Here is a 12,254-nt window from a genome sequence, read left to right as displayed (position 1 = left end):
GCAAAGAAAGGTTTCTTGAGGAATCCTTGAAGATCCATCTTGGGGCTGAACTTCCTTAATATTTTCACCAATGACTGCAGAAGAAATATTAGGAGTGCACTGATGACAATGTTGTAAAACACTGGCAATAGACAGCAGGGTCAAAGTGCATTAACAAGGATTGGATAATTCCAAAGAATGAGAGAAACAAAATTGAATACTTTAAGATGGAAGACAATACATTTTGACACATGAAAAGCAACAAACATTTGCTATGAACTGGAAAGTCGTCAGCTGGAAATAATCAAAACTCTGAAGACTGGGCTGAATTAACTTTTCACAGAATGGCTGTGCGTCATAAGCATGCTATGGAAATGCAAAGACAAATGTTCCTTTAGGAGATTAGATTAAGCATTTCTGGTATAATAGTACTACTAGTACTGTGTAAGGCATGGGGATGACCGCACAGTTCTGGTCACCAATGTTCAAGAAGGCATAATTCAAAATTTATTAAGTTTAATAAATTTAGGAGAAAGGCTCCTATGATGACACAAAGAAAGAACAGGAGGCTGAAACTCTGAGACAAGCTGATGAGAGCCTAAGTTGTATAAAACAATTGTCTAAAAATGCACCACAGGGTGAGAAGGAATTGGAGATGATGAAATGCTAATGAAAGTGAGAACTATCCCTCCCTCACTAGGGATAGAGGACAAGGTTAGCATGCTAAAAACTAGGAACTAAACTGACTGTAAGGTAATTCCTACACCTATAGAGCAAACAGGACTTCAAATGAGCTTCACATGGGTAAAGCAGGAGGCAGAAAAGGGGAAGAGCAGTGACAAAGACTCAGCCCAGCTGTTAAAAGAGGATGAAGGAGTACCAGGACATGGACCTAACAATCCAGGGGTTCTTTTCCAGACCTCTGCTTCAAAATTGAAATCAGGGATATGTGCCCATGTCCTCCTCTTTCTGTTTAGCTGCACAACAGAGACCAAGAAGGTGCTATGCCGCTGTGCAACTCATTCGCTTTTGTTTGTTCAGTGAAATGAACATGCACGGAGAGCTTTAATCAAGTCCTCTCCAGGTACAATGACTCTCTCCACTTGCCTTCTCAATTTCAATAATGTTTGTAGTGTTCTTCTTTTTAAGTCAGATAGATCCTTCTGAGCCTTGAGGGCATTTACATACTACCCTTCCTTTAGAAACTTGCATGTAATGAGTATGTTAACGATCGATGTCCTTTAAAAAACAGCAAACTGTTGAGTTGCTCCTGACCTTCTATTGTATAGAGTTAACAGTTATTCAGCCTTTGGCAGTCTGACTGATAGAAAGAAATATTGGGATGACTACTGTGATTTGTCTTTAAGAAATTGCACACTACGCGGTAACTATTTGCTCTGATTTTAATTTAATTTATTCTCATTCCTTTTATTAAAACTGATTGGCAGGAGAAGCCCAGTATATTCAGTTACTTCAGACTTTTAAAAATAATGAGTTAAAAGACAACTACCTAATAATTTGAGTCCTTACAATCTGTCTATTGCCTCAGAAAAGAGTATTTACGGACAATGACAGATACTGCCCCGTTTGCTTCACCGCCAGTTACCACTTTAATCCTCAACCCAGTCCCTTTATTTCTCCACAGCAAGGTAATGCCCTTGTGCTGAAAAAGTGTAAGTTTCTGTCACTTCTCTTAGGCAATGACAGCAGCACTAGCAGAGTCCATTACTTCTCAGCTATTCAGATTTCAAATCAATTTTAAATGGGGAAACCCATTCATTTCTGAGAAGTAATAAAGTGTTTTATCACTCTCTCTCTGTGTTAATGGATGTGTATAAAATAGAAGTAAAAAATAAGAATTCTGTATAAGGAAGGCCATCTTTTTTGAAGGACAGAAACCAGGTGGGGGAGGCGTGCAAATTTCTATAAGCTGTTCATTGGAAGCTATACAAAATGCATCTGAAGGATGCTATTTGTCTCTGGCCTCAGCATCTAGCAGGTTCAGTTACGTTCAACATTATCTTTAGGAAGAGTCAACTCAAGTTAAATACTGAATAAGACAAGAAAATATGCCATACACAAAACGATCTAAAGAGTATTTTCAGGTAGTAAAGTCTCAAAGGCAGCATGTGCTGAAATGAAAATGGTTTATACTTAAAAAGAGATTTTCACATATTAATGCTGTGATCATCTCCTTGACAAATTATAAATCCTTGCTGCAAACTACAAGGGCATTACATGAGAGTTCTTAGACATAGTTCAAAATTATAATAGTAGGTTTGCTGCTGTTCTCCTCATAATGCCAATTATACTGACTGAACAGATTAGCTACTCCATGAGAATTTCAGCTGTACATGTCGTAAGGAATGACATGTTGAACCCTGTGTAATTGTCATTGCAAATGTAATTTTTATTGAAAAAAAGCTGTTCTATATTCATAATAGTACAATGACATGGGAGTGCTAAATAAAATGTCATCCTGACTGCAAACAAATCCTGTTGATGCAAGTGCTGCTTATACCACTGTGTCTGCCATTAAGAAAGTAACCACCGTCTTCTGGGAAAGCATTCAGAGTCTTGTTCAATTGAGACTGTGAAAATGAGAGCACTTGGGGAATAGACCTGGGAACCTGGCAACCACACTGCTGAAAAAGGATTCTCGCAACAAAAAGAATTTGCATGTTCACCTCTGTATTACCTAACAAGGACACTCCTGCAATTCAAGAAATCTCTATACAGTATCTAGTGCACAAGTTAAAGGGTAAATAATAATTATCAAGAAATAGTTTTTTCCTCATTTTCCACAACAATGCAATATATGGTACTAGGGCTAAGCATACTGTACATCAAGTTCATCATGAAATCTGTAGGAGTTTAGAGAATGACACCAAAAGGAGCAGGATTGGCCCTGTTAACCAGGCTAAAATAAAATTTTATTGGGATTCTTTTCAGCTGCTTTGTCTTTTGCATCAGGGAAATGAGTTCAATGGGACGCAAAATTCTGGTGGAACACAGTCTATTTACTCCTTTCAATAAAAGTACTTTTTCTGATTTATCTGATTAATTTTCATCTGCATTTTTAGTCAGAAGTGGAATTTAATTAAGCAATTAAATTATAAACACACCTATAGACCTATAGTCTTACCTAACTCACACAGTGAATTTCCATTTACTCACTGTATGTGACAGGCTTTCCTCTCATCCATGCTCTAACATAGTTATTTGCCAGGTCACTTAAGGGACAGCTTTGTTATCCTATCTCATGAACACGGCAATAGTTTCTTTCAAAGAGTGCATAAACCTAATGTAAAGCGTCCGAAATCAGGTACAATTTTTCTTTTTCTTTTCCTTTCCTGTGCTTCAACTGTATGTCATCTGTGCTTAATGGTCTATATTTCTGACATAATGAGCCTGAGAAAAAATAAGAATAGCAAGACTGTGTGGCACAACGAAGATTTGTACTTGAGGTGATGCATGTTATATAAAAGCGTAGAGCTGACATTTTAGAGCACAAAGGTCAAAGGACACAAACTCTAAAATTAGTTTTCTCGTTTCATAAGTTAATTTCAATATTTTTCTAAATTTCAAATTTGAAGAGATATTTTCTTCAATACCTACAGGTGTAAAAATACTAAATGGAATATTTGTGCTATCTAGCTTTAGGTATCTTACCTAGCAGGGAAACTGTCTTAGGGTGCATTTGTATTTGAAGGCATGAGATAGGTCCCTTCACAAAGAAATTGCTGAAGGAGCCTTGAAGCACTCTGAAGCACCTGCTTAACGAACATCTCCCAGTTGATTAGAGATTACCTGATCAACATGAGCTCACATCAACTCAGTCTAGCAGGCTGCGGCATGAATGCCCACACCACCACTGTATCCTCTGCTCTCTTCTTTAACAATTCCAAACAGAACTCTTCTATAACAAAAGCATTTAAAGCTTTCAAATGAAAACCAGTGGAAGTTTTGGGAACCAATGGAATTTTTTGAATCTTCAGTTACGAACAGCGAATTTTAAAAAAAGTAGTTTATATATATATTTTTTTTTCTTATTTACTGGCTAAAGAAGCTGTTCCTCCAAAAAGGAACCATCTTTCTCCCTTCAACCACTCATTGTCAAGGAGCTCCATTTTGAACTACTTCCATGCAACCTTTAAGGTCATCACCCCAGCTGGAAAATGATTTCATCCTGAGAAAGCTACCAGTTCATTGCCCCTCCCCATGTGGTTGACATCTGTGGAAACTCCACACAGCATCATGATCTGACTTCCACTGGGTCTGTGTATACGTCTTCCAAAAAGGTAAGACAAAGTAGTGCGTGCATCTATTTCAAAGCATATATATGCACAACCCTTCATACTTCTAGGCAGCCAATACTACTCAGCCTCAAATACTAATTAAGCTATGCTCTTTTTATGATAACTCTGTTACATATTTGGATATAAGCACTCAAAAAAACTCTCTGCACTACTGGAAAATATACAATGTATCAGCTTCATGAAATTAGGAACACAAAGAACTACCACCCTCTCAACATTCAGCTGTAACTAGAAAAAAATCATATCACTAAACAAAGCCATATCAAAGAAATGTAAAACCAGGTTTAAAATTAGTTGCCCTATCAAAATCTTCATCAATAAATCCAGCAGTCCCATTAAAAAACGGACACCATTTTTGCCGATGACTGTGAAATTAGATTTCTCTAAATACACAAACTTACTTTGAATTTAAGAGCCAAACTTTTCTGCATCACTTAGTTACACCTTTTTTCACAGAAACAATTGAATCATATACCAAAATATACCATTATCTAAATTGCAAATAAATATGCACATCATAGTTAAATATCAGTGGAAATTAAGAGTGCATGGACTGTACTACATCAAAATTAATTTCTATGTTCACACATGTTTTGGTGAATATCTTGATACTGTTGAAATCAACAAAAATAATAAAACAACAGACAGAGCACACCAAATCTGTAGTACATGCAGACATGCACACAAATAGTAATCACCTGAGTCCTTTTCTGCTGTTGCTAAATATAAAACAAAAAAGAGAGAAGAAAAACATCATTACAGAAATATAACTTTTTTAGCTTCATTAGAGTAGAATAAATACCAAATAAGGAGGAAAATCTTAAAATCTTGAGTGTAGCAGTGAGAGTCTTGACAGTCAGCTCATCCAAGTGATGGGTTTTGTCAGCTCAGGAAGAAATGGTGTATGTGTTTAGGTAGTAAATTTTTATTTATTAGTCCTATATAGTCTCTATTCCAGGCTCACTGGCTGAGTTTGCAATTTTAGAAACATAAATAATAGTGTAAGAATATAAGAATATTATTTTTGGTAGAGCCCTCTTTGCATCTCTACTTTTTAGGTAGTTACTATTGGTCTATTAATATGCAAAAGTTGCATTTTGACTAATTGATATGATGTTGTACACTAAAGAAATATTTAAAGAATAGGAAAAAAGTCCCAACAATGTATGACAGCTACATTTGAGGACATGAGTAATGTTACAAAGATAATGACTATATGCTTTCTGTATGGAATTTGAGGAATAAGCAATTAATGTAAACACTAATATGCATTACTTTCAAGAGAAGAAGGTAATTTTGGTGCACAGATACAAAAATACTGCCATAAACTTAAAGAAGAAGAATGGAACCTATTGCTGAAAACTACTACATTTATATTTGTGAAAATGTAGGATATTTGTAATGATCTAAATACAGAAAGAGACAAATACAGGTCTCATTGCTACTGAAAACCAATGTTTAATTTTCTGATGTTATGATGCTGGAGCCCTTCATTTTGACTTTATTCTCAGAAAAGTACTCAACCTATTTCTCGTTGAGGTACTAGACATATATACAATTATCCATTGTGCTTTGGGTTTACAATTACATGAGTGTAAAACTACCTACAGAAATCTAGTTGGTTTCAACCAAAAGACAATAAATCCAAAAAGAAATCTGCAAGTCAAAATATGCCACGGGATGGACGGCAGCTTTATGTGCTGTTCCAGCTTACTGCAGTGTTAACAGTGTGTGTATCTTAAAGTGCAAAATTTGATACTCACAGTGGAACTGTTACAGTTCTCTACGATATAGTTTAAAATCCTGGGCAAAGATGTATGTACTTCACTGTAAAAAAACTTTTCTGATCCAATTTAGTGTCAGTGAGTTTAAATACTTTTTGCATGCTTTTGTCATCTTTTAAAAATGGTTCTATTTTTATACCCATTATTTCAACAGGTTTGCTTAAAAACTGAAATACTGAACACTAAAAAAATCCCTTTTATGAAAAAAAATAGATAAAAACTAATGAAAATAGTATTTTTGCTTTGTCATTTTCTAGAATAGATTCAATATTCATCCTTCTTTCTTTAACACAACATGGTATCATAATTAATTATGATAAACTGGTTACTAAGATGGTTTCATGTTGTTACTCCCATGATATAATACTGGTTGCTATAGTGATGAGATGGGTTTTTTGTTAATCACTTGTGAGATTGGTTAACTCATGTTTTTCAGAGAATTTTAAAAGAAATGGAAAAAGGAAAAAAGTTGGCTCTATAATATTGCTAAAAATATGAGGCTTCTTCATTTTGCTGCTATGATAACTCTATTTCTTCTAGATCGTTGCTAGAAATACAGGCTATGAAAAACATAGCATGCATAAAAATGGAATTTTTTAAAGCAGAATTCATCCTTCATATATTTTCCTGCTAATTGACTCTACTTCCAGAAAAAACAGTTATATGGATGCGCACATGCTGTCTTTTACTCCTGAATATATCTGTACAGGTATACCTCAAGCTTTCTGCACTTTATGGAGAATAACAGAAGTGTCTTGACAAGGCAACTGGCTATAATGACTTCCTTTTTGTTTTACTTACGGCTTACAAATATTAAAATGACATTGCATATGCTACCCATTTTTTTTTGGAGCAAAATCTTCATTAATTTCATGATACACATTCTAGAACATATGTAGGTTCCAGAAAAACTACTGATTACCATTGGATCTAGTATTTTGTCCCATTAGTTCATTCAGGAAATCAGGATGTAATTAAGGTTTTAATGATCAGATTATTATTATATGTCTGACAACACAACAGCAAAAACAGATAAGATTTATCCATTTCCCTGTCTTATAAGTACATCAGAAAAGCGTCTATACCCAGAGGTTTCAAGTTCCAAGGTACTGTTATTCATGATAAGGAAAGAATTTCCTGTCAGTAGTTTACTTACTAGAAATAGTTAGAGAAATAAAAAATAACCCATAAACAACCTTTTAGATTTATGGAGAACTCAAAAGTAAGAACAAAGGGCAACTTAAATTACAAAGTCCTAGTCTTCCATTCAAACAGGGTCCCAGGAGGCATATTAAAGCAATGAATAGGAAAAAGCTCCATAGTTCACCAGCTGAGATTTTAATGAGACATTTCCCCTTGCTGTGGAAGGGGTTTGTTCAGGAAAGGGAAAAGGCTGCTCACAGAATATTCAGTTAAAAGGCATTGTTGGCTTTTACAGCCACTTTGGCAGTTGATTGCTGTACTAACCTTCTATTTTGGCATATTCTGTAAGTCGAGTGTAATTGATCAAGGCAGCCTTCTCCAGACATTTTCTAACCACTTTCTTCACCTCTTCTGCTGGTATGGGAGTGGCAATATCTTTCATTAAAACCTGTGCCAGAGACAATTACACCGCTTGGTTACACTTATTACCCCAAACCCAAGGGAAAAGGATAAAAGTATCCTAAAGTTACTACAGATCTGATAATGACTAAAGGCAGAAATCAAAAAGGAACTATTTCAGCTGGAACTAGTTGCCTTTGAAGGTTTCTGTTCAACCCTGATTTGACTGCCTACATGGTATTTATATACAATACCCCTACTGTTTGTCACCTGGCAGCATGCCAGTCAGTCTTCGTTTGGGTGACGCCAAGACCAGTGTAACAAGAGCATTCCATGGATGGGCTGGATCATGGTGCCCACTAAAGATGTGGATGGGGAAATTTGCTTGGTTTTCACCTGTGGAAAAGCTTCCACCACTGCATAACCTTTGACTCTTGAACAGTGTAAAGGTGAAACTGTGAACACCGTCATCAGAGCTAGCTAATACCGACTTGGTTTTCTTCCTTCAGAAAGTTATGCAAATTCAGCATGTCCTTGCTGTGAAATACAGTCATCTACAGTAGGCAGGGGAAATATTGAACTTCTGGTGGAATACATTATTATGGACAAGTAGAAAACCAGATCATGTAAGGTTTTCCTAAAACCTGCCAGTTTTTAATGCCTATTGATTTTTACAATATAGGACTTTGATAAAATGGATAACCTGTTGCAAGAGAGGTAAACTGAAAATATATATCTCGTTATATGAATGCAACATTATATATTCTGGGTTACTAATACTGACATTGGTGATCCAAAAAAATAGAATAAATACTGTTAACAATTCACTTGCATTTTTACTTTATTTCTATACTCTGTTAACTTTCAACAGATAGGTGTAAACAAACCTCAATATGTTTTACCACATTTTAATGTAAATAATGAAATTTCAGATAACTCACAACCTTTTAAAATTGCTTCTCCTAAAGCTACACCTTTATACAACATACCTAAAAATTACTGTTAAAGGGAGGGAATAGGCGTGGTCTGGGCAAGGATATAGTAGAAAAGAAACATGTTCAGCAGCAGAGAAGCTATTAGGAAGGCATTGCAAAACAGACTTCTTCTATTACTTACACACACATATGACATAATGACCATTGTTAACTTGCTTCTTTTTAATGAATAGCTTCTGAGTTACCAACAAATGCAAATACAATGTTCAAAAACTTTTATTCTGGATCTGTTTGTTGGGGTTTTTTTTTTCCCAAATTTTCAAAGACAGGTAAAATAAAATGTTTGTAACCCATTGTACATTCACAGGTATAGGCATGTACATTTATTCCCAGCCAAGACTGATAACAGTGTTGCTTGAGCACCAGACAGAGTACCATTGCCATTTGTAACAGCAGGAACAGTGAGAGGAAATGGCTCCTTCATATAACACAAAGGAATCTACACAGCACTATAATCACTGAGATTGTAAGTGAAAGAAAACATATATACCCAGACTCTCTATGTGTTTTTGAACATGGCAGAGTGTTTCTAAGACAGAATCTGGAGTGTTCTGCAGTGCAGAACAACTGATGCTCCCCAAGACCAGACCTCTCAGACGCTGGCAGAGCTACACAGACTGAGATCTAAGCTTTTTTTGAATTCATACCTTCATTGGGGTCCTGCTGATACAATTCTTCTGGAATCACTGCTGGAATTTAAAGTTCCCTTTCCTCAGAGAAGTCTGAGATGCTTTTGCTATTATTAGGTCTTCTGCCTTCCAGCCAATACAAGAGGATTTGCTGGGCAGGAGTTTATATTTATAGCTGTCTATGACAGTTCTGCTGCATATAGCTTTTTCTTCTTAAATTGACTAGATTATGCATTTATGGAAGATTATTTGGATTATATAGAAGCTTTTTAATGTTACATATCAGTATAGACAACATCAGCAGCACAGAAGCTATAGAAAGCAGGAAGGGGGGGCTGTAGAGTAGACTTGTACTACTTTAGAGGTAACATTGGGTAATCATTAAATTATAAAGAAACAGAGAATCACTACAGTGGCTTGAAGTGAAAGTCCAATAAATAAATCCTATAGAAAACAGCTGTTTGCCTCTGTGGAAAACATTGAAAAAAACACTCCCAGTGAACAATTAAAACAAGCAGTAAAACACCTGAGAAGACATGAGCTTGCTTTCAGCAGCCAGAAGGCAAAAGAAAAATGCAGGCTTAGTACTCAAACAGAATTTAAAATATGTTCTCAAACTTACCCTTTCAAGTAATGAAAGTGTGGCTTTTAAAGCTCCTTCAGGACGTCCAAAAGGGAAACAATATCTTCAAAAGTTAAAAAAAAAAAAAAAAAGGAAAAAAGAGTAAGATAAAATGATCAGAATTATTATACCTAAGTTAAGAATTTACTTTGAGACATAAGTGTATACAACTGGCATTAAAGAAGACTGGCACAAAGAAGACAACTGGCATTAGAGAAGACTCCCATATGCAGGAGGGCTTCTTCAGTAGTCTACCATGGAGCGTATACATAATACAGCAGCACCTGCCCACCAGCAGCTGAGGCCTAAATACAGAAAAAATACAAAAGGCAAAAAGTAACACTTCTACTTTCTCAACTATGAAGGATATTTAGTGGTCTCTGATGAGCCTAATTGTCATTTCCTGGAAAGACGTACTATTTGTCATGTAGCCATGACAGCTACTGGAGCTGTGAAATAGCAGTTTGTATATTATATCTTGTTTTAATATTGGATGAAGATAAGAATAAAATGTCAGATATTTAAGTTTCTAGAGACATATGGGAATAAAAATGCCTGGAAATATTATATTTTTTTCCTATTATGTTATAAATAGCCTGGAATTATCAGCTACAACTGAAACCATGCCCACTTCTGTCTCTATACTTCTAAAAGTATGTAAATTAAAAAGCAATCCCCATTCATAGCTTTGTTTTTCATTTTCATCTCCTGAATGATCCAGTATAACAGCTCCATGAGACCACAATGCTTAGGCCACTGTAGCCTCTCTTAATCCTGTCTATAAAATCTTTCTGGGATATCCCCAATTGGCAAAAGGATTTTTTACTTTGCTAAGATTATTTTTTTCTTATTATTACTCACTGAGTATGGCAGCCTCTTATTCTAATGTTTTCCAATAGTAAAATCTTTTCTAATGACAAAAGGATTCAGACCACTGAATTTTAGAGATACGTTTGGTCAGACAAAACAAAGCCCTGTAAATGAGGTCAAAAAAGGATTTCCCGCAGTGAGAATTCCAGTATTTGCTTTGCCTCATTCTGTTTCTTTCTCACTTTAGTGCTAACAATTTTTGGGGACAGGTTAACAAATTAGCAAAGCAGATTTAATGACACTTAGGCATTAAGTCATCTTAAAACAGAACACATCTTTAGGTGTTTTGTCTCTTCCTCCCTTTACAGTATATTTCCACAATCCTTGATTTGTCTTTCCCACTGTTTATTCCTATCAATCTCTATTGGTAGTTTTTGAATAAACATCACTCATTTTTTTTAATTCTACTTAATATTTCAAATCTAAGACTTCCTTCCAGGTATGTTCTGCAATGTAAATAACATAACAAGCTTCTAAAACCCAACCCCAGTTTTAAGCTCATGATGGAGACAGAAGTCCCACAGTAGAACAGGGGTTACTCAGCTTATTGCAGAGACAATAGGTATGAGTACAACATGGGCAGCAAGCCTACGTATGCAATTGGTGCAAGGGGCTTCTGACAGAGAAGAGCTGTTTTCTTGAGATAAGCAATTAAAGAAAAGGAAATGTTCACACTAGAGATCTAAAGGGACACTCAGTAGCACCACCTCTGTGCTGCTGAAGAGGCTTGCTGGCAAAGAGAAATTCAATCATCTTTTGGATAAAAACCCCATGTCAGTCCATTTCACACTGTTCGGCTGTGCCCACGATGCTCCTACATTTGAGGGGATCTTTAAGGATAGGGAGACATATGTGGCGACAGTGGTCCATTCAATTGTTACACATACGGACAATTAGGTCTGTGACATCCAAGAGGACCAAGCAGTAAGTTGCCTACTGGGCACAACGCTAGTGGACCTCAGGAGATGTTTATATAAGTTATCCAACAAAGAACAGGGAAGGAGAAGCATTCATGGTCTACATTAGTACCAGCAACATACAGAAGTATAGGAAGAACACTACAGAGATTAAATTCACACAGCCAGGCAGGAGGTTAAGTCCAAGACCCTCATGTCAGCTTTCTCTGAAATATTTGCTCTTCCAGATTTTACGGCAGGCAGGCATCTAGAGTCTCAATGGGTAGGTAAGATGACAGAGAGGAAAAGTTTAAGTACCTTAAGAACTGAGAAATATTTTAGATGAGAGCCAACAGCACGGGATGAGCAGATTGTATCGCAGTCACAATGGATCCAGGCTCACAGTAATGAAAATTAAAAGTAAAAAGGCTGTAGGGGAGTGTTAAAACTGGGAACCACGGGTCAGCTGACAGGCATGGGAGAGAGCATCTTCTTCAGATGCATGTGATCTAGTGACCTAGGTGGACACAGCAAATGTTCAGTGCATCTCTGAAAAGGCAGGAAGAGAAATGCACTCTTCATTTAAACTGTCCACAATGACAGCTGACCAGCGCATGC

The 12,254-nt window shown here is 36.2% G+C and overlaps 1 protein-coding gene across 1 annotated transcript in view; it reads right to left on the bottom strand.

Moving 5' to 3' along the window:
• The window catches only part of CADPS2 (Ca++-dependent secretion activator 2), a 346,061-nt gene that overhangs the window by 74,511 nt on the left and 259,296 nt on the right, over positions 1-12,254 (bottom strand). Inside the window, exons 17-19 of the mRNA XM_009883694.1 lie at positions 9,871-9,934; positions 7,550-7,673; positions 4,997-5,017 (exon numbers count right to left, since the gene is read on the bottom strand). Coding sequence (XP_009881996.1) covers positions 4,997-5,017; positions 7,550-7,673; positions 9,871-9,934 — 209 coding nt within the window. The remainder of the gene's footprint in view (positions 1-4,996; positions 5,018-7,549; positions 7,674-9,870; positions 9,935-12,254) is intronic.

This window comes from Charadrius vociferus, unplaced genomic scaffold, assembly GCF_000708025.1.
Source record: "Charadrius vociferus isolate BGI_N301 unplaced genomic scaffold, ASM70802v2 scaffold43, whole genome shotgun sequence".
In the NCBI taxonomy this organism is placed as follows: domain Eukaryota; kingdom Metazoa; phylum Chordata; class Aves; order Charadriiformes; family Charadriidae; genus Charadrius; species Charadrius vociferus.
The sequence above is the reverse complement of the archived record's forward strand: the minus strand, read 5'-3'. Positions and strand labels throughout refer to the sequence as shown.